Source organism: Pinus tabuliformis, chromosome 3_2, assembly GCF_031772625.1.
Source record: "Pinus tabuliformis cultivar Carrire ecotype Pingquan chromosome 3_2, CPIR1, whole genome shotgun sequence".
NCBI classification, from domain to species: Eukaryota; Viridiplantae; Streptophyta; class Pinopsida; order Pinales; family Pinaceae; genus Pinus; species Pinus tabuliformis.
In genome coordinates, this window is record NC_142302.1 from 657,160,345 (window position 1) to 657,184,208 (window position 23,864).

A 23,864-nucleotide genomic window follows, 5' to 3' on the forward strand; every position below is an offset into this window, starting at 1 on the left:
TGCTAATGTTATTCAATATCTCATGTTGATTTGATGATTTTAACACTTAATTTGCAGCCATATTCTAACACCAATTAGTTTCCATTTCATTGGTTTATGTAAGTATTTCATTTCCTAAATGGTGAATGAGTATATTTCCTTGAAACATTTGCAACACTTCACATTTTGGAATACTATCTTTACTTGCAAAACATCATTGCATCACTACTTGCACTACTAAAATTAACCTCCAACAAGGGTATCAAAATTCCTTCTAGGTCTCCTTGAAGAGCGAGTTGTCATTTCTTGGTTTATCTTCACTCCATTTCTCCCAATAGGCAGGCACTAGGTCTTAGATCCTTGGTGATCACATCATACTTGAAAAATCATTCTTCTTTCATCTTTCTTTCATCTCTTCTCTCATCCCCTTAAGGATAAGGAAGCCTGGCTAGAGCTTGGCGTGATTTTCATTGGAGAGGAGCTTTTGCAAAACCGCTTGGATAGCCTTTTGAGTTGGTGTTTCCTCTAACTCTCTTCCAAATTTGAGGTAATTCTAAAGGAGAATTGTTAATTTTAGTTAACAATGGTATTTTCTATGCTTTTCACAATTACTTCAACGTCCTTGTAGCAGCCCAATGACAATTTCCAATTTAGTTTCCAATAACAATCACATTAACTATTACTCACATTGACAATAACTGAAGATAGAACATAAACAATAAAATGCAGAAAACAAGAGAACACCAGATTTGGAGGATACCAAGGAAAAACCCCAAGATGGGGAAAACCCGTTGATCAATTCTTCTTATTATTATATCAAATGTCCAACAGAGAGAGAGTACCAAAGTCAAAATTGACTTGCCAAATCAAAATCAAAACAACCTTGTCAAATCTGCAGCCAATAGCAGTGAAATTTTGCCCTAACCAAAAAGTCAACGATGGTCAACCCAGTAGCAAATAGTCCTCTTTGGAGCTCGATCAAAGGCAGTCAAACTCGGCCTTCTGAAGTGGTCAAAGTCAGCCCAAAACAATCACTAAATCAATGGTCAAACCTGGTCAACTTATGCACTTGAAGTTTGGGGTCAACTCTACAGTTAGCCTTGCTCAATGTGCCCAAAATGCCTCGTTTCCTATGCCAATCAATGCGGCCTTCCAAAATTGACATTCTGGCGTGAAAACCGCAATCAAAGGAGGTCAATATGACCCTGGTCAATGCTGGTCAAACCTAGAACAGTTCTTCAAATTTTTGGCCCTGTAATCTGTCCTAAAATTCGTCCTTCTTGCCACAAGTGTGAGAGAAAATATATGCCCAATAAGTTGTACGAACCAATCAAAGAAGGAGAGAGAAGAACATGTGTGATGAGATGATGCCAAATGAGGTTTGAGGTCTCTCCTATTTATACAAGTCATTGGGGGTCAAGAGACACATCCATTATGCTTCATAAGCCTACATGATGATGTGGTCGACCTTGACAATTTGCACATGTGCGGGCTTGACCTCAAAAACATATTTCCCCTTGTCCAAATTTGATGATCTTTAGGTCGATTTTGATCCTCTTGAAAAGAGGAATTCAATGCAATCATCATCTCCATCAAACGAGTTGTCCAAAGTGGAATTTGTCCCTAGTTTCCAATTTTAACATTCCGTCTCAACTAGGGAGAATTCCAGCTGCCAATCCATCATGCCAACCTGTTATCATGATCCATCTATGCATCTTGTCTCTACTTTGTTGAACACTAATATAGATAATGAAGAAGAATTGATCGAAAATGAGTCACAAGACCTTACCACTCTCCACTGACAAAAGTCAATCCAGGGGTAGAACCCCAATCAAACTTGATCCCAGATCAAGTTGTTGAACACCATGCATCCTAGGCATAGGGAATACAACAGTGCACGATGCGTCCATCTGTAATGCTATGGTCCCTATCCACTTTTCCCAACTCATTGGCCAGATGAGAGGTACTTCTCATGAGTCCCGGACTACATGGGTAGGATGTATGTTGGGGCATCTGCAAGAGAAGGTGAACCACTCATCCTGCTCATATGCCATAGGAGAAGGCGAACCACTCATCCTATGCATATATTATCAATCGTAGGGGAAGGTGAACCACTCACCCTACACATACGTGTCACCAATCGTAGGGGAAGATGAACCACTCAACCTACACACATGTCAACCATCATGGGGTATCATAAGGGAAGGTGAACCACTCACCCTATACACAGTGCACTTATAGGGGAAGGTGAACCACTCACCCTATGGTTTCTCATAGCTCCAAGAAGTACCCCAAGCTCCCAGAACTCAATGCCCAACTCAAGTGGGACCCTCATGGGAGGGTCCTTCCACAACTCCAAGTCTCTCTCGAAAGGCTGAGAATTTGACCTTCCCCAAGGGCTTCATGAGGATGTTAGCAGGTTGCTTATCAGTCCTGATGTGTTGGAACCTTATTGCTCCCCATTGTACCATATCCCGGATAAAGTGGTCCATGATATCAATGTGCTTGGAGCGATCATGGAACACAGGATTCTCTGAAAGGCGAATCCCACTCTAGTTGTCACAATAGATAACGGTGGTATCCAGCACATGCTCAAACATCTCACTGAATAGCTTCGTCAACCATATAGCTTCACAACAGGCCATACTAGCTGCAATATATTAGGCCTCGGCAGTGCTTAGAGCAACCGGTTTTTGCTTCCTCCTCATCCAAGAAATCGAAGCAGACCCCAATGAGAAGCAACATCTAGACATTCTCTTTCGATCCACCACACTGCCAGCCTAGTCAACATCAGTATATCCATGTAGCCTCAAATTCCCAGCAATGTATCTCAACCCATAGTTGATTATGCCACAGAGATATCTCAAGAGATTCTTAGCAGCAATCCAACGTATGTGATGAGGCTCAACCATAAATTGACTCTAAGTATTCATAGCAAGGCGTATGTATAGACGGGAGTTTACCAAGAACATCAGGGGCTCCACAAGTTGTCGATACTCAGAAGGGTTTGCTAATTCGGTCCCAACAACACTTCCATCAGAGTAGACACAAACTTGCAATCCACCATCCCACATCTTTCTAGCAGCTTCACAATGTATTTTCCTTGAGAAAGGAAAATCTCGCCTGGCTTTTGCCAGACCTCCAGGCCTAGGAAGTAGTGCATCAGTCCTAGGTCCTTCATCTCGAACTCGGAAGTCAACTCCCTCTTGCATTGATAAATGAGAGGGTCTGCACCAGTCAGAAAGAGATCATCAACATAAAGGACCAAAATAAGAGGCATGTCCTTTTCAACCTTGAAGTATAGGTTTGGATCAGCATAGCTCCTCGTAAATCCCAACTTCATAAGATAACTGTCAATCCTCTCGTACCAAGCCCTAGGGGCTTGCTTCAACCCATAGAGGGCTTTCTTCAACTTGCATACATGTGTCCTTTGATCTTGTACTTCGAACCCCTGAGGTTGTTCCAAGTAGACTTCCTCCTTAAGCAAGCCATGCAAGAAAGCAGTCTTAACGTCCATTTGATGTAGGCTCCATCCTTGAGTGGCAACGAGAGCAATAATAGATTAGATAGTGGCAACTGGTGCAAATATTTCGTCATAGTCCACTCCTTCCTTTTAAGAGAAGCCACGAGCAACGAACCTACCGTTGTATTTTCAGCACTCCCATCAGCTACATGTTTAATTTTGTAAAGCCATTTTAAGGTGACTACGGACTTGTCCTTAGGTCTAGGCACCACGTCCCAAACATCGTTCTTCATAATCGATTCATATTCCTTGTCATCCCATCCTTCCAGACTTGGTGTTTTACGGCGTCTTCAAATGTGCATGGTTCATCTTGAACAATAGTACTCATAGCAACCAAATATCCTTGGTACCTGTTCGGCTTCTTACTTTCACGAAATGTCCCTTTTGGAGCAGTATGTCTTTCAACATCTTCGAGAGTATCTTTGAGCCATAGAAGTCATTTCCTTGAGGTATAGAGATCACTTGGAGGTGGATCAATAGGATCCATCGGACCATCAACATCAAGCATAGGCTCATCTGTCAGAGGTTCATTCTCCTTTTCTGCAGCGTCATCATTGTCCTTCCTTGGAATAGGGAGATGTTTGGCTTTCCCAAAGGAAGTATCTTTATCAAAGGTGATATTATGGCTTATGTCCACATCTCTTTGACCAAGTACATAGATCCTATATGCTTTCGGACTTTCACTGTAGCCAATGAATATACCTTTCTTCCCAAATTCTTCCCACTTGTTTCTTTTCTCTTTAGGCACATGAAAATACACAAAACAACCAAATATTTTAAAATGAGAAACATCAAATTTCTTACTAGAGAAGACTTCCTCGAGTGTCTTGAAATCCAATGCTTAATGTGGGCTCCTATTTTGAGCATATACGGCAGTGTTGGCATCTTCTCCTCATAAGAACTTCGGTAGGCTTTGATCGTGGAGCATGGCATGGGTGGCTTCCATGATTGTTCGACTCTTCCTTTCAGCAACTCCATTTTGCTTAGGAGTGTATGGAACAATTGTCTCCCTCTTGATGCCAGCCTCTGTACAAAATTCATTTAACAGATTTGATTCATATGCGGTTCCATTGTCGGTCGTCAATATCTTGATCTTCTTCCCTGTTTGATTTTCCACCAATGCCTTGAAAGAACAAAACCATTTGAACACTTCATCCTTCCTCTTCAAGAAATAGATCCATTTTTTGTGCAAGAAGTCATCCACAAAGATTGCATAATATAGGTATCCTCCCAACGATGTTACAAGCAACATACCAAATAGGTCAGAGTGGACCAATTGAAGAATATCGGTTGTCTTTCTTTGATTAGATGGAAATGGTCCCTTTGTTTCCCAACTGCACAACTTTGACAAACACCTTCATGGTTCATGTAAAACTCGAGCAAACCTGTGACCATCTTCCTTACCACAGGTAAGGCTTTGTAATGTAAGTGGACGAACCTTCGATGTCATAGCTCAGATTGAAGAGAAGTATCGCTTGCCAAAGCTCCCAAAGGACTTTCTCCAACTTGATAGAGACCATCAACCCTAAGTCCAAGTGTGAATACATCTTTAGGGTTTCTTTTCCAAATACGTACCTTTCCATTGACGAATGTTACATTGAAGCCGTTATCTTCCATTGCAGAAATAGACATCAAGTTCTTCTTCAAATCAGGCACATACAATACTTCTTGTAGATTTTTTGTTTGACCTTGATTCAAGTGAAGAGTGATAGTACCTATCCCTTTCACGAGGTAGGTGGCATTATCTCCAAGTATGATCTTCAAATTAGTCTTCTTTTCAACCAAATTTGAGAGGGCCTCCTTGTACCCAATGAAGTGCCTTGAGGCTCCACTATCAATCAACTAATGATCCAAAGTATCCGAAGGAGAGGAAGTAGATAGAGTGGAGATAAAATAAAACTCATCTTGTCTTTATACAACATTACTTTCATCGTACCTAGCATTTCTCGTCCTTTTGGGAGGTCCATTTCGAGTAGCGGGGACACTCCTCTTTCCTTTGTTGTTGAACCTTTTGTTCCTTTCATTTCCATTGCCATTGAAATTGTGGTGGTTGTTGATGTCCTCATCGCTTGGAGAATTCTTCTTGTGAGGACACTCTAGCATAGTGGCCAAACCTGTTGCAATTGTAGCACCTTATTTTTCTTCTTTCTTTGAATCATTTCTTGGATCCTTGACCTTGTCTCCTTGGACAAGCATTATTCTCCCTCTTTGCATGAGTGGAGAAGGTGGTAGGCTCATTTCCATTTGAGGGCTTGTCTCTCTTCGTCATCCTAGTCTCCTCTTGAGTGCATCTAGCTAATAACTCATTGAAACCAGGTATCCTCTCATTGTTGAGAATAGTGGTAACAAATACATCCCAAGATCTTGAAAGAACGCCAAGTGCAATGAGAGTGAGCTCCATGTCAGCAATAATTTCTCCAATAGATAGTAGATCATTCTTGATTTGGGTTATTCTCATGAAGTAGGATTGGATAGACTCCCCTTTGTCCATCTTGATATCCTTCAACTTGTTTTTGAGAAAGTGGATTTGATTTGCATTGTTCACTTTGGACATCCCAACCATCTTATCATATATCTCCTTAGAAGTTCCCAAATCAGAAATATAGGCAACCAAATGCTTTTGAATGGAATCAATCAAAATTTTCTTTGCTTTGACCTCACATTTTCTATACTTCGTCTAAGCAATAGTTGGTGCATTTGAAGGAGGCTCCACCACTTTTCCCTACACAGAGTCCAATACTTCATGCTCCTCCAAAGTCAGGTCCAAAGTCATCTTCCATGCATCATAGTCAAATTTCTTATTAAGCTTATCCTCATTCTTGAAGTAAGATGTAGAAGCCATTAAGACTTGTCTAGTAGTCTTGTCCAATAGATCTCTTCCTAGTGATTTCTTTTCTCTCTCTTGCTTGGGGTTTGTCTTCACCTGGGCTCTGAAACCACGTTAATTTTAGTTAACAATGCTATGTTCTATGCTTTTCACAATTACTTCAATGTCCTTTTAGCAGCACAATGAAATTTCCAATTTAGTTTCCAATAGGAATCACATTAACTATTAATCACATTGACAATAACTGAAGATAGAACATAAACAATAAAATGCAGAAGACAAGCCAAGACAAGAGAATACTAGATTTCGTTGATACCGGGGAAAACTCCAAGATGGGGAAAACCCTAAGATGGGGAAAACCCTTTGATCAATTCTTCTTATTACTATATCAAATGTTCAACAGAGACAGAGAGTACAAAAGTCAAAATTAACTTGTCAAATCAAATTCAAAACAACCATGTCAAATCTGCAGTCAACAACGATCAAATTCTACCCTAACCAAAAATTCAACAATGGTCAACGCAGCAGCAAATAGTCCTCTTTGGAGCTCAGTCAAAGGCAGTCAAGGCAGTCAAACTCAACCTTCTGAAGTGGTCAAATTCAGACCAAAACAATCACTAAATCAGCGGTCAAACTTGGTCAAATTTTGCACTTGAAGTTTGTGGTCAACTCTGCGGTAAACCTTGGTCAATGTGCCCAAAATACCTCGGTTCCTATGCCAATCAACGCGGCCTTCCAAAATTTAAATTCTAGCATGAAAACCACAGTCAAAGGAGGTCAATATGGCCATCGTCAACTTGCACATGTGTGAGCTTGACCTCAAAAACATATTTCCCCTTGTCCAAATTTGATGATCTTTAGGTCAATTTTGCACGTGTGGGCTTGACCTCAAAAACATATTTCCCCTTGTCCAAATTTGATGATCTTTTGGTCGATTTTGGTCCTCTCAAAAAGAGGAATTCAATGCAATCATCATCTCCATCAAATGAGCTTTCCAAAGTGGAATTTGGCCCTAGTTTCCAATTTTAATACTCCACAAAATTTGATGCCCTAGCTATCGCATTAAGAGGGAACCCTAGGTGCTAATCCTTCAACTTAGGGATTTTTGAAGGCTTGAGCTTTCAACTTTTTGAAATATATCAATCATAGCATTTTCTCTTGACTACCTTGACCTTGGATGAACTTTTATCTCGTCAAACATCTCAACACTAAGTCTCAAGAAGTCTTCTTCTCAAGGGTTTTTCTTGGAAAGCTCTCCTAGCTTCTCCTAAGGCTTGTACTTTCATTGAACCTTTCCATTGAATGGACCACCTTGTCTCACTTAAGACCTATCCTAGGTACATCTATCATAAGTGAGGGATATTGGGATTGTTACCGCTCAAACTAGCAGGGATCCTAAATGGACAATTTCTAGGTCAAGGGCAACAATGGAGCAATAGCCCAATGTCACCTCTGCTAAAGCTCCCTACTCTTTACAGACTTTCACTAATGGGAGGAGACCCGGTATGATAAGGATCACAGAGATGAATAGATCAAAGATAGGATGAAGAGTGATCCTAGAAGCCTATTCACAAGAGAGGCTCAAGATTGCGGCTTGCTTGCCTTGGAAGACAAGATGAAAGGCTCTCTAGGAAGGGCTTAAGGAGAATTTCAAGGGTTAGGTTTTGAGTATGTGTCTTATAAAGGAAATCCCTAAGTCCTAGAATTCTTGTGGAAATTTGGATTCCAAGTGATCTTTGAAGAATTAACCTTGATAGTGAATGGGACCACATGGGACCAAGTGGACCCGAGGTTAGGTCAAGGGGATAGGATTTAGTAACTTGTGATATACTTGACCTACTTAGGGAGGGGAAATGGATCAAGGAATGAATTTTAAATGAAAGGCGATGCAAGGATCCCAGTGAGGTTACTAGTCTAAGGAGACCAAGGGCAAGATTCAATAGGGCTTGAGATATCGCAAAATTGCACCGTCCGAATTTCTTCAAAATTGGAGAGCACTTAGGAGACACACCAGCGCAGTAGGAGCCAAGAGTTTTTATGGGTGGTTTGCAAGATATTTGATGCCCTAGGAGACCCAATGGGGCTAGACCTAGAAAAGGAGAAAGGTAAATGGAAAAATGAACTTTAAAGTGATCACCAGAGGAGGACCAGTGCTTTGTCCTTTGGAAGAGATGGAGTCATGGAATATTTAGGGTTTGGATTTATTTCTACTTGTCAAGGAGGCCTAAAAGACAACTTCGTTGGGCGTTACGGCTTAATGGAAGTGGCTTCAAGGTCATTTATACTTCGTTCAACAATATTTGGTGACTTATCAAGACAAAGATGTCTCTAGGAACATTCATTCATTCAAACATGGGCCAATCATGATACAACACTATTTAGAGATTCAATGGGATGGAATGGGGTAGAGCTCATGTAATGGCTTTTGCCCATGTGCTAAATGTGTTTATCCCGGCCATCTTTTGCATTTTGTGGAACAATTTCCTGTTGAATGTGGCTAATTATGCTTTTTCTTTTCTTTTTAGCTGCATCAACCTCTCAAGCATCGTTCTAGGCCCAACCCAAAATGTGGACAAGGGGGAAGGGGTGGTCGACCCTACGTGCACCCAATGGATAAATGTGGGCCCAGGTGGGAGAAGTGATAAGAGGGGTTGTAATGAGCGGAAGGGGAGTGATATATGTGAGTCAGGGAGCGGGACCACGCATCCAAAATTGGAGCTTCCCATGTAATACCATCCTAGAAGCCCAAAGGCCAGTAAAAGAGATCCCATGGGAGTAGGGTTCAAGGTTAACGTCCTAAAAGAGACCTAGCGGACAAGAGCACAAACCTAGTCTACTCTTTCCATCGAATCCCCCCATTAGTCCATGCCCAAGGGTTTCCATGATAAGTAAACTAAAATACTCAATTACCCAATGACGCGGCATGCCTTTAGGTTTGGGAGGCCCACCTTCAAACATACGATCATGACAGATGGATGAGGGACCACATGGCTAGCTCAAGTAGCGGAGAAATGGTACAAGCAGCTAGTTGGTGGGCTGTAAGCGGTTGCTGGCTGTCGGTTGACGACAATCATGGAGAAAAAATTTCTGCTAGAGATATTACCCAAAAATGGTGGGTAACAGGGACTCCTCCCGTCAGTGAAAATTCGAGAAGAGAAGGGGACATAGGTTGTGGTGACAATGGGCCTTTGTCCCAAGGTGTTGTTGTGCCCTCTAGTTTTAGCCTATCGACTAGGTCTGCTAGTTTGTGCAGCAACAGACCCCTTGGATCCTCCTCCATGTGATTCTCCTACTAGAAAGAGGCCATTATGGATTTGTGACACTCTACAAGACGTTGATAGACATGTTGCCCCCAAAGGAACTTTCATAGATAGCAAGAAGCCATGTCAGTTCCAGGGATATGTTGCAGCCATGAGCAACATTATTCAAGTTAAACCATGCACTTTTGAAGAAGAAGTGAAAGATCAAATATGGAAAGATGCAATGGCCGAAAAATATGAGTCCATCATACATAATGATGTATGGGAAGTAGTTCCAAGACCCAAAGGTAAGTTTGTTGCGACTTCTAAATGGTTGTATAAAATTAAACATGGTACGGATGGCAGTATTGAAATATATAAAGCTATATTTGTGGCTAGAGGTTTTTCTCAGAAAGAGGGAATAGACTATGATAGAGGTTTCCCTCAGAAAGAGAGAATAGACTATGATGACTAAAATTTGTGTTTGAAACATATTTGTAAAAAAAAATTGCAAAAAAACCAGGTTGTGAATTTTTTTTTGCGTGAGCGCACTCACAATTCGCTCACACTCAGAGCGCTCTTCGAGAGCAGATTCGAGAGAGGGGGGGCCACTCCCCCACAACCCTGAAATAAATCCTCATCTAGTGCACCGGTTTCCCCTTTGGGGTTTTTCCAGGGACTATTAGTCCAAAAATATTGGTGTCGATTTTATTGTGTGTGCACATTATTTTCTCATATTCCAGTTTATTTTCAGTAGCGTATTTTTTTGGTGAAGATTGTGATTGTGAGTTTATCGATATTTGCCATAATAACTAATAAACTGCAGAACAGTTAGGAGATAAATTTCCAGTAATTGCAATCAAGGAATTTTCAAAACAACAGCTAGCATGAACAGGCTTTTTTGGATATAGCTAAAGCATGTAACTGCCCTATCTTGGTAAAACCGAATTGGAGGCTTTTATTGTGCATGCAAGCAGTTATTCCACCAAAAATAGGCCAGCACCTGGAAAAGGTGTGCTCTGCAAGGAGAATTATCTTGGCAGCTAACAAATATTTGCATTTGCAGGTTGCTATCTTGGATAGAGGGCAAACATGTGGAGAGGACAAGATCACATGCAAAGGGAATAAGCACACTATGCAGAGGATTTCACTTGGAATTCAATCTACTCTTATCTCTCACATCAAGGGCACACACTCTCTCTTTGGTCTCTCCTGTATTCTATTAAGATAAGCGGACACTCTTTGGAAGCAAAATCGGATTTTCTTTTACAGGTTTTAGGAGCTCTTTCTGACCAAGGTGCTTGTGGGCAAATTGAGGGCAGTATAGTGTGCTGATTTATTTCAACTTTATATGAAGATTTACACACACAAAAAAAACAGCATTCACACATCTTAGGGAGTCAGGACACTCTCATGTAGCTGGAAGAGCACCAGCCTAAATGAAGAGGCAATTAGTATGTGACCAGGCTAACTTGCCTACAATTATAACTCAGATCTGGTCACTATTTTAGGGTAGATTTGTGTGATAACACGGTGACTTTCCAATAGATCCTGGATACGTGATGGCAATTACATATCTTGAACCGCTGAACAATGTTAAATACATTAAGGGATAATATCTTGATACATCTAGAGAGATATGTTTTCCAGTCAATGACAAGAGGATGTGGAATGCTACGCTATGAACAAGACTTACAAGCTTATTAAATTGTAAAGCGAACTTAACTTACAAACTTGCAATCAGGTTCCTTTGTCATATTGAAATCTATAATAACAACATTATTTGTCCAAGGAAAAATATGATTCTTAGTGAATCAAAAAAAGGCTATGACATTCTATGAAATGATTTCAGTACTAGATTTTACAAGTTGTGGACAGTAAGAATAATATTGATTATAAAGTTTGAGAAAACAACATTGTATTTCCTTTGACAAATAGATTGACCTCACTATGCTAAACTTCGCTTCTTTCAACCAGTGTTTCAGAAGAACAAGAATTTTCTAGGTTATGAACAACGAATAGAATGTCGATCACAACAACTAAGAAAAAATTGTATTGCACTCGAGTAATTAATGGTTTGACCTGGCAAAGCTGAAATTTGCATCTTTCCACCAATGCTTCAAAAGAGCAGCAGCTCCAGCATCTGGGAAAATGGCTTTCAGTTTCTGTACATCCAATTGCAAGAAGTCAACTTTAGCAAAAGAATTGTACATATACCAAAGACTGGAGAACTTCACAAAATATATATATATACTGCATTGAAAATACATGATTTCTTGTTTACCTAAATCATGTAAACTTGGCAGAGTTTAGTGTTGGCTATTGGGATAAAGATGAATATAAAACAAAATAAAATAGTTTATTAATTGTCACAGATGAACAAATAAGTGAGTTCTCTTCACATAGCAGTAATCTATAATGATGCAACTATGGTGATATGCTGCAAAATGTTGTTAACTAAATTACCTACTTATGACAATAAGTTAACAAAAGACAATCCATTTCTATTTTTGCTTGGAAGATTACATTTAAATTTTGATATTTTTGCTAATAGGACTTGCTACCCATGTATACTCAGGGGTAACCATAGGAGAAAATTTATTTCCCATGATGCAGATTTCCAGCCAGGAGCCTCAAATGATTCTTAGATAGCAGTTTCCCAAATGCCCCTCACCCACCCATTGATCATTGTTGCCACCTGTTACCTGTTAAGTTCCACCTCGCAGGCTGTGAAGACGCCATGGCCTAATGCACAAGGAACTTGACACATTTTCAAATGATCAAAAGTCCAGCAGGACATTTCTGCCCCTTCTCTCTCCTCTTCTACTCTCTTCTCTCAAATTCCATACCCCCATGGCGAAATTGTAATAAATGAATACTAGAATGATGAACTTATGTAACAGAATTAGACAACTTGGAACCTGGTTACTAAGTGAGTCCACCCTAGAGTGTTTTTTTACTTGACTAATTATTTTCACTTTTTAGGGATAAATAACTAATCAAGTTTTTTCACTCATAGACCTCCAAAGTTGTAGTGCATCTTAATAATTGGATCTTGGGTATGTCCTAATGTATAGGGTCAATGTATATTACCATGCTAGGTCATATCCAGAGTCTTACATAATTTGACTAAGTCTTTCTACGAATTTTTAAATAATTAAAAATCTCCGCAGCACGAAATTTTTAATTAATTTTCTATGCAATAATGTAAATAAGTGGTGATAGGAAATGTTGGTGGCATGTGGGTGCTCAAAATTCATGCTCCGAGCCCCAACATTATCCTAGCACCCACTTTGGGGGTCCAAAAATAATTATTTCCCTATGAAAATCCACTTTCTCCCATAAAGCTGGAAAAAAGACAAGAAAAATGGGCAATAAATGAGTTGGGGACATAATAAAGTCATATTCCAAGTCAAAGGAATTAAGTGAAGTGACTTGACAAAGGAAGTTTGAGTTCTATGATGACTTGGAAGCCACCTAAGAGAGGTACGAATTGCCTCCTACCACTGCCAGTAAGAGGGACCGAATCCCACCAAACGAGGGTCAAAAAAGTCAGAAACAGAGGGTCGAGTTGGACTATTAATGGCAGATTGAAAACCACAGTTATGTGGCATGATTACTATGAGTAAGAGGGATTAACTCCCCCTACTCCCTTCCTCTCACACCTGTCCACACAGTTGTTACAAGCAGACCCACGTAGGGAAGCTAGAAAGACCAATGTGGAGAACATTGAAGTCAGGATTAAATCGTCAAGGGTCCAGAAATTGAAAAAGTCGTTAAAGTCCAGATTTTTGAAAAAGTCAGCAAAATTTAAAAAAAAAATACAAAAATAATTTATTTATTTATTTGTAGTATCTAAAGTATCCACAACATCAAATAAATGCATTTCCGCATAAACATGTAAAGAGAGCTCATATATAATATGTATATGAAGTCTAGTGCTACATCACATATCACAATAGTGAATCAAGTCCTGAATCTTGAGTCCTATCTCAGTCTCAACTCTCAAGAGTCAAAATATCAACAAAAAATATAATAAACGTATATAATGAGTCATCTACATGTCATAAAATAATCAGTCACTGAGATCCTCTGCCCCTTTTACGGGAATACGGAGTGGCTTTGCCTTTTCCTCTAGAGGAAGAAGGCCCTACCCCTGGGGATACAAATGGACTCAATCGTCCTCTAGAATCCAATAAAAAAGGTGGCCTCTGTCCTCTACTACTGCCCATACTAGATGGTGTCACTTCCTCCTCCTCATCCTCCTCTTGCTCTGCCTCCTGACCCTACTCCTCCAACTCTACCTCTGGCTCTCCCTCCCTTGCAACTACTACCTTCTCTGTCATTAATGCCTCTGGATCCACATCTAACCAATCAGGGATCAAGTCCATCGTCGACCTCTCAGTCTCCACCCTCCATGCAGCAGTGGTATCAATATTGTCCAATGAGATGGCTTCCACATCAAGAGTTTTATGAAGTTGTCTCACCCACAATCGAAGATTGTAGTAGACGTAGACCATGTCATTGAGGCGTTGGGACTCCAATCTATATTAACGTCATAGATTGTAAATTAGTACTTAGAAAATTTAAATATTAAAAATAAACAAATGAATTCAAAACTTTAATTAAAAAAAAATTGTTGCGCTTTTTGATGTGTATTTTGTCAAATACACTCCAGTTATGCTCACACCCAGAGGAACTGCATGTTTGGCTGAGCACTCAAATGGCAAGCTTTTGGAGATAGGGTACTCTGCCAAAATAGCTTGTCCACCAAGCATCTACAAGTTAAAAGAAAAATGAGAAACATAAAAAAAAAAAACTTAAAACATTGAAATTCTAAACTTAAAGCAAATTATGAAGAGACAATGAAATATGAAATTTGAAACTTGCAACTTGAAACAAACTGAAGCTTACCTAGCATTTTGGTCGTCCTATTCTTAATAGCCATGGTAAAACCAAATGTGCCACCTGCAATCCTATATATCTCCATTTCTTTAGAGATATCTTCATGTTCTTGCTTAGATGACACCATCTGTTGATTTCTGGTAGCATTGGATGTGCTCTAAGCCTCAAAATTTGCAGGGAGGCAAGGACACATGTATTCCAGAATACCTAGAAATCGTTTTGGGAAATTCCACCCAGAGACAATTTTATTAAAATAATTAAATATTTTTAATGGATGCCTAAGTATAAAATTAAGAAATTAAAATAATTAAAGGGTCTTAATCAAACTGAGGGTGAAACTTCAAGAAGAAGACGGAGATCGAGCCCAAATGATCTGAGCCATTGATTAGAATCTAATCTGGGTCGTTGATTACTCAACTGGATGATTACAAGAAGGACTTCGATGGGCATTTGGAAAATACATCGAAGAGAGATCAAGAGATCAAATTTCTCATAGAGGGCAGTGCAGCGGTTGCTAGAGAAGCGATCAAGGAGATTTCTTGCAGTGAGGAGCAGGGATAGTTTCCGAAGGGAAATTTTACTAATCCGGAGAGTACAAGGCAGAGAGGGCAGAAAGACATCCAGAGAGGTTGATGCAGAGCCACGCAGAGCTACGTTGTGGCAACGCAGAGCTTCAAAGGGAGATTAAAATACTGCGGAGGAACAGTCAGGATTTAATGCCGGAGTCGGGGTGTGAGACCAGGAGGCCAAAGAGCTGAAGTTTCCAGCCAGCAAAGGATCCGAATGAGGTGCAGCATAGTCCCAACTGCAGTGACACAGTGACTGCGTGGGAGTGACACAAAATTGGATAGAGGCTCATCTCCAGCGCAGAACAGTGTAGGTTCTTCCAGTGACAGGGTGAGATCATCTCACTATTTTTTTGCCCAGTTTCTCTCTATATCGGATAGCCATTTGGGCATCCAACGAATTGTATTCAGAAAACTAATGCTTAATAATACAAACCCTCAGCTGCTACACCAATTTTCCCAAATTGGGTTTTTCTAGGTACATTGGTCCAAAAATAACGGTGTCACTTGTGTGTTATTTCTTTCTTGCTCAAATTCTTGTTTCCACATATTAATTTAATTAGTGGAGGTTGTAGTGTATTGGTTTTGATATTTACCGAAGAACACAGTAAATAATTTGTTCAATTATTTAACAAATCGAAGAAACTCAATCAATCGCTGCAGTAGAAATTTGGGTCTCCAAATTTTCACATGGTATCCGAGCACAGGTGAAGCAAGAGAGCAAAGTCAAAAGAGCCTAGCAATGAAGAGGAGGGAAGTCGAAGCGCTGAGGAGGGAAGTCAAAGTTCTGCGTAGACAACAAATTAGATCCCTAGGGGGATTGCACAGTCCATGCCAAAAGGGAAAAATTTTCATGGGAAAATCTCTCTCTGAGTGAGTCGATAGAGAGAAATATTTCCAAATCGAAGTTTGCCACTATCAGAGGGAACAGCCATAGCATTTTTCTGGTGAGACGCAGTTTTCTACAGCAGTTGTTGGGGCAGAAAAGAATCAAAAGGAAGAAGGAGACACTATTGAGGGAATTTCTTCCTCAGAGAATTCCTAGCCAGGGAATTTGATTTCTCTATTGCTGAGCAACAGCAGAGAGGAGCAGATCTACTAACTCCAGCAGGGAGTGCGTAGGCTAGCCTAGTGTTGCACAGAGGAGAGAGGAGGTAGTTCGACATTTTGTTGGCAGAGATGGCAGCTAATGGGTTGCGAGATCAGGATCGGTTGGATGGTGCATCCAACTATGTGATCTGGAAGGCAAGGATCTCATGTCTTCTGGATGAGCACAATCTCAAAACCTATGTCGACAATGTGGTAGTTGTACCCATGGATCCAGATCCGCTCAAGAAGTACAAGGGTGAGATGGCAAAGGCCAAGCGATTGATCCTTGACGGAGTGAGAGATCACGTAGTATGTCACATTGCCGACAAGGATATTGCCCGACAGATGTGGGAAGCATTGGCTATGCTATATGAAGGATCTTCCGAGCAACGGAAGATGTACTTGGAGCAGAAGATGAGATCCACGTAGATGCAGAAGGGGGAACGCATTGATCCGTTCCTAACAAGGCTTCAAGAAATCCGAGACTCGTTGACAGTTGTGGGGTCAACACCTCAGCCTACAAAGATGGTGAGGTTGGCCATAAATTCTATTTCAGAAGAATGGCAAGTATTTGTCCAAAGCATCCTGAGCAGAAGAGATGCCTAGATTGGGAAGGGATGTGGGCCGCTCTTTAGTAGGAAGAGATGAGGAGAGACTTAGTCAAGTGCAAACTTGATAGCAACAGCAGCAGTGGAATGAAGCCCAAGGAGTAGGAAGAGATGAGGAGAGACTTAGTCAAGTGCAAACTTGATAGCAACAGCAGCAGTGGAACGAAGCCCAAGGAGTAGGAAGAGAATGCAACCCTTGCATCTAACGGGTAGTAGGAGCAGTGGAGGCGGAAGAAAGACGTCTCGAAGATTAAGGGTTTCCGGTGTGGTGAATTTGGTCACTACGATACTCATTGTCCTCTCAAGAAGAAGGACAAAGACGCGAAGCATGATCTGAAGGTTGTATCCGCAATGACCGAGGAGGAGTTTGCCATGATTTCTCAAATACCTCCAAGGGAGAGGCGGGATGATCTAGTATTGTAGTTCGAAAGAACTACAGATGGGCAGGATACTTGAGGAGTCCACCTCTTTGATCAATACCTTGCTACGAGAGCCCATATCAGAAGTAGCAAGATGGACCAGGATCAGTTGATGGAGAGGAGTGTCGGAGTGATAGTTTCAGTGGCTAGGAGCGCTAAAGACTAAGCAGCACAGAGCAGAGTTGGCAACAGTACAGTTGGCACAGTGCAGAGTCAGTAGCAACACAGAGGCTTCAAAGGGTCATCGCAGAGACTAGTAGCTGTTAGAACTCCAACAACAGCTTCATCATGTTGAACCCTTGTTCAACAATTTTGGATGCTTTTCCGTTGTTGATGCAGTAGCAGCAGCAATTGGAGAAGATTGCAGTGCAGATGCAATGTTGGCAGTGGCAGTGGCAGTGCCAGCAGCAACACAAATGCAGAACTTATGAGCATTGTAGTACAGATGCAGTGTTGGCAGTGGCAGGGTCAGCAACAGTACAGATGCAGCATTTGCACAGTAGTTGGTGAGCAGCGATGTCAGACATCAGCAGGATGATGCTTCAGCAGGTTGCATTAGTAGAGCACATTCCTCGCTAAGAGGGAGTCTTGATTTCTCGTAGCATCAGATGTGCTCTAAGCCTCAAAATTTGCAGGGAGGATAGGACACAAGTATTCCAGAATACCCAGAAATTGTTTTGGAAAATTCCACCCGAAGACAGCTTTAGTAAAATAATTATTTATTTTTAATGGATGCCTAAGTATAAACTTAGGAAATTAAAATAATTAAAGGGTATTAATCAAACTGAGGGTGAAACTTCTAGAAGAAGACAGAGATCGAGTCCAAATGATCTGAGCCATTGATTAGAATCTAATCTGGGTTGTTGATTACTCAACTGGAGGATTATAAGGACTTCGATGGGCATTTGGAAAATACATCGGAGAGAGATCAAGAGATCGAATTTCTCAGAGAGGGCAGCACAACAGTTGCTAGAGAATCGATCGAGGAGATTTCTTGCAGTGAGGGGCAGGGATAGTTTCCGAAGGGAAGTTTTCTTGGTCCAGAGAGTACAAGGCAGAGAGGGCAAAAAGACGTCTAAAGAGGTTGACGCAGGGCCACGCAGAGCTACGTTGTGGCAGCGCAGAGCTTCAGAGGGAGATCGAAATTCTGCTAAGGAACAGTCAAGATTTAGTGTCGGAGCCGGGGTGTGAGACTAAGAGGCCAGAGAGCTGAAGTTTCCAACCAGCAGAGGATCAGAAGGAGGTGCAGTGCAGTCCCAGTTGCAGTGATGCAGTGATTGCGTGGGAGTGACATAGAACTGCGCAGAGGCAGTGCAGAGGCTCATCTCCAACGCAGATCAGTGTCGGTTCTTCCAATGATAGGGTGAGATCATCTCACTATTTTTTTGCCCAGTTTCTCTCTGTATCGGATAGCCAGTTGGGCATCCAACAAATTGTATTCAGAAAACTACTGCTTAATAATACAAACCCTCAGCTGCTGCATCGATTTTCCCACATTGGGTTTTTCCAAGGACATTGGTCCAAAAATAACGGTGTCACTTGTGTGTTATTTCTTTCTTGCTCAGATTCTTGTTTCCGCATATTAATTTAATTAGTGGTGGCTACAGTGTATTAGTTTCGATATTTACTGTAGAACACAGGAAATTATTTGTTCAATTATTTAACAAATAGAAGAAACTCAACTAGTTGTTGCAGTAGAAATTTAGGTCTCCAAATCTTTACACCATCCTCTCAATACAAGTGAAGAATCCATCCATCACCTCAGTATCAAATCTGAAACCACAGGAGTAAAAAAATGTGGGGTTGAGGTAAATACCTGCAGCATGAATGGGGCGATGGAGGGTATTGTTCCATCGCTCATCAATCACTCTCCATATGAACTATTGTTTCTCTAACCTCTCGTCTCCCTTATCTTCATAATAAGCATGAATGGCTTCTTTGGCCCTATCCATGGCCTCATACAAGTAGCGCATTATGGGTTTGTCTCCATCAACCAACCGAAGAACCCTTACCAAAGGTTCTGAAATGGTACACACCTCCTCTACTCCTGCCCAAAAGCTTTGATCATATGAAACTAGTCTGCATATGCCCTCTCCCTCTGGTTTGCGGCTAATAGATAAAGCACATCAATCCTCTGAAAGAAACATGTTCTTCACATCCCACATAGAATTCAACAAAGACTGAAGAGATATGAAAGCAGTGTCAAATTGTGTAATGGCAGGACACACCAACTCTTTGTTGTTGGTGAATCTTCTCGTCAAGCTAAGCACAGATGCATGATTATATATAAATTTTGTTATGCTCCTGGATGATTCAACAATATCCCTCACAAGAGGAATCTTACCTATATCCTCCAACATCAAGTCAATACAATGAGTAGCACAAGGTATCCAAAACAAGTTAGGATACCTCTCCACAAACAACCTGCCAGCTGCAACATAATTTGCAGCGTTGTCTATTATGACTTGGACAACATTTTGTGGGCCTACTTCTTGAATGAAGATGTCTAACAACTCATATAATAAACGTGCATCTTTAATGTGTGCAGATGCATCAACAAACTTCATAAACATTGTCCCCTTGGGACAACTAACCAAAAAGTTAAGAAGGGTCCTACCCTTCTCGTCAGTCCAACCATCTGACATGACTATGCATCCAGTGTGTTCCCATGATGCCCTAAACTCCTCCAATCTAGCAGTGCAATCAGTCTTTTCATCTTGAAGAAGAGGACCTCTCAACTCTGCAAAGGTAGGGGCTTTGTACCCCGGGCCAACGACAGCAACAACATCAAACATAGGTTGGTAGAATGGGTTTGTCTTGCCAATGTTGTAAGAAACATCACTCCATAGAAGACACTTATTGACCAACCTATCAGCGTTTTTTTTTCAAGTGCCAATTTTATGCCAACTTGTGCATCAGGTGTGGTTTTAGGAACAAAAAAAGATGAGAAAGTTGAGGGGTTGGGACATGTGGGTGTGGAAGGTGATGTTGAAGAACCACTCTCACGTTCCCCCACTCTTGAGGCCCCTAAAAGTTGGCTTTTTAGTGCTTCCCTAGTGTCTTTTCCCTCCTCTATCCATCAATGATTTAATGGCTTGCCAGATGATTTTTGAATATGGATTTGGGCAAAGTTCTACATTTTCCCTTGGAATTTGCCCCAAATGGAATTTTAATCTATTGACTTATGCTTGCCACACAACATGCAACTCAAATACAATTCTATTGACCCCCCAGATTCAAGTATAGTATCAAGTTCACCATATTCCCACATAAGGTCCAAAAGCCTTTGGCATTTTTTTTTGAAACTTTGAAGTTTGCACTTGAATTGAACCTCGGCACAAGAAAGAATTGAAAAAAAATAAAAATTGCCCATCACATAAGAAGCAAAAACAAATGTAACTGTTGATTTTAAATTTTAAAAGCTCTTCCCACTCACTTGAATACACTCAGATTCACTAAACAAGGGTTTAAATTTTTGTCATTTCATTCTTGAAAGTTGAAAGTTGAAGTTTTGATTCAAAATTCTAAGCAAAAATAAGATAAAAACATACTAATAGAATTATAGAAAGATTTAAAAAGTCATTTGTGTAACAAAGACTAAGAGAGAAATTAAAATACATATCTGGCAACAGCGAATCGACACCTTGAATCTCTCACATTGAGTAGTGGACAAATCTCCAAATCCACACCACAAACCTAGCAAATCTCCTCCTCTTGGGCAATGGCAAACACCTCCTCTCTCCACAAGGACAAATGGTAGCAAGAAGAGTGAAAAATGAGGGGTTTTTTGTGTTTCCCCCCACTTATCTGTGGCCTGGGCGGGCTTCGCAACTTTTTGGGTCATCTCCTGATTAAATCGCGACTTCTACGATTTAATCCCAACTTTTTCACTGTTCAAAAAGTCGCCAAAAAATTGTCCGATTAAATCGGCCAACCCAAAAAATTGGAATTGCCAATTTAATCGAGACTTTTTGCCGACTTTTTCCACACTGAGAAAAACTCCCATGCAAGCCTACCTTGACAATAGTACACAGCACTTGAGACAGTTGGAGTTATGAGCTAAGTTCAACAAGGAATTAGCACGAGTTAAGAGGAGGAGTTGTCCCTAGTCTCTCTCTTCACCTTCAGACTTGGAAACCACAAAGGAATGCACACAACAGTAAAAGACCAATGTTGGCAACTTGAGGAGAAACTCGCTGCCACCTACAGGCAGTCACACAACAGTTTCTCACACTTGGAGGAATTTGACCTCATTGGGATGATCACCACTCAGCAACATGTAATCATTATTCTTTTAGGGATTTGCTCCGGTATTCCTATAAAGGTAACCCACTTGATCTCATTCTCCCATGCTTGGAAGCTTGGAGCTTGGGTAGTGTTGTCACCTAAAGTACACACTTAAGGTGCAACACTCAGAGTAGGGGTTGTCACTCTGATCCCTACTCATTGTTGACTTGTGTAGCTTGGGAGGTACTCCATGCCCTAGGGTTCAGGGTTTGGAGAGAAAAGCACCACAAGGGCAGCTTGTTGGCTTGGAACCCAAGTGTGGGGTTTTGCACCCATCGTGATTTGGGCCAAAACCCTTATGGAGGCACGAAATGTGATGGATGACAATAATAGTACTCGACAATACGATTCCAACGCATCAAGAATCATTCGAATCGAGCTGTCGTTAGAGAGAAATGAATTTTTGAATTTGACTAGGTAGTTATCGATTCCAACGCATCGAGAATTGTCCGAATCTGAGTTGTCGTTAGAGAGAAATGAATTTTTGAAGTTGACTAGGTAATTATTGGTTACCAAGTCATGTAGGCTTGGTGCAAAAGTGAGCCAATAGATGTGTCACTTCAAGCAAATTCGTGGAGACTTAATGTCTATAAATTAAGGTTGAATTGGTATCATTTAAGCATCCATTCATGGGCAATACATCTCAATGATAGCTCAGAAATTTGTGTGGAGAAGAAGAGTCAAAGGGACAATGTGAGGAGGTCTAGAAGGCAGCATGATATCTCTATTTGTTGTAGGTGACAGTGTGGTGAAAAACGGTTGTTTGAGGGCAAGAATTGGGCTATTCCAAGTGCGTATTGAGGGCAGAGAAGGCCGCATATTTGGAGGGCAAAGAGGCGTTGTTTGAAGGCTGGTTGGTGGAGTTTTGGAGGGGACAAAGCCTAGAGAAACTATTGTGCTAGGCCACAAGCCATAGCCAGCAGTTGGGCTACTTCTTGGTGTTGTGTTCGGGGTTATACAAGGCCAAAAAAGCAGCGTAGGTGTGGAGTACTTCTTCCTTGGAGAACCACAGTCTTTAGAGGGTTGTTTTCTTGACTGCGTGGTGGAGAAGGGCTGAAGGTTGATGCCCTAACTAGTGATGCAGTGAAAGCAGTGCAGCAAGGTGAACAACGGAGTTTTGTGAGGTGTATTGGGTCAAGGTGTGACCGGTTTGGATCGTGTTTTGAGTAGCCTGTTGAAGCCAAGTGTATGACTTTCCGAGGTGGCGAAGTATCATACTAGGAGAAGATTTAGCAATGACAAGATTGGGTGTCATGGAACTGGTTGGAGGGCAGCGAGTTGGCTACCCAAAGTAACCCTAGAGTAGCAGACAAGAAGGACGGTGTTGGTGCGTGATTGGGTGAAGTATTGCAGCCTTATGTCTAGCACTTTGATGGACGAAAGTGACTGCTAGATTGGCAGATTAGAGCTCGGGAATTAGGCCTACCCAGAGAACATTTTGATGAGCCCGTGTTCATTATAGCAGATGTGACTTGTAGCAGTTATAGAAGGCAGCCCTCTTGGAGTCTCGATGTGTAGATGCCTTGATGGACTAAGGCACTACTAGTGAGTAGTACGGAAGCAAAGTACCGGCAGGATGAGACACGACATAGAAGTTGCGGCGAAGTTTGTCATTGTATCTTGTATACCATAGACTATTGTATTATTCAGATTTGGTTTAATATAACAAAGATTGAGATTATACAATATTGTACAATTTTGTTTAAAACTGTGTATATTGTGCATATGTGATCTATTGCTTTATATTTCCAATGTGTAAAGTAGTTTATGCTTGAGATTCTTGGTTTGGTAGCGTCAGTGATTTTAAGACTTTAACCTAGACCCAAGGTCGTGGAAATTCAACATGGTATCAGAGGGTATCTGAGCTACTTTGGAAGTAAGTAAATTAGAGTTGTGCGCAATGAAGCAAAGCGTAAGAGGGAGTTGGTTACATTGTGAGTGAAGGGTTCACTACAATGTTGAAGTTGCAGGCAGGTATGCGATATGAGGACAGGTTGGAGGGGTTGTCCAACTATAGTCCATGGAAGGAAAGGATCAAGTTGATCTTGCAGGTCAACAGGATCTGAGATTTTGCCAAGAAAGAGATCAAGAAGCTAACCAACCTTAAAGAGTTGGAAATGAGAAGATTTGGATGTGAGGGCGAGACTAATCATTCTAGATGGTGTGAGGGATGCCCTAATACCTCATTTGTCCGGGAAGAACACCACATGAGGTGTCTCTTTAGAGTTTGTTCCAGAATAAGAACGAGAACTGGGTATTGGTATTGGAGGATAAGTTGAAGTCCACCATGATGATAAAGGGTGAAAGTGTGACCTCGTATATGACGAGATTGTCTCAGGTCAAAGATGAGCTTGCTGCCATCGGTGTGACCGTCTCAGATGGAGATATGGTAATGATTGCCTTGAAAGGGTTCACCGAGATA

The 23,864-nt window shown here is 41.1% G+C and overlaps 1 protein-coding gene across 1 annotated transcript in view; it reads right to left on the minus strand.

Annotated features, from left to right (window-relative positions):
- LOC149182377 (DUF1995 domain protein, putative (DUF1995)) overlaps positions 1-23,864 on the minus strand; it is a 383,913-nt gene that overhangs the window by 194,194 nt on the left and 165,855 nt on the right. Inside the window, exon 4 of the mRNA XM_089418500.1 lies at positions 11,651-11,733. Coding sequence (XP_089274626.1) covers positions 11,651-11,733 — 83 coding nt within the window. The remainder of the gene's footprint in view (positions 1-11,650; positions 11,734-23,864) is intronic.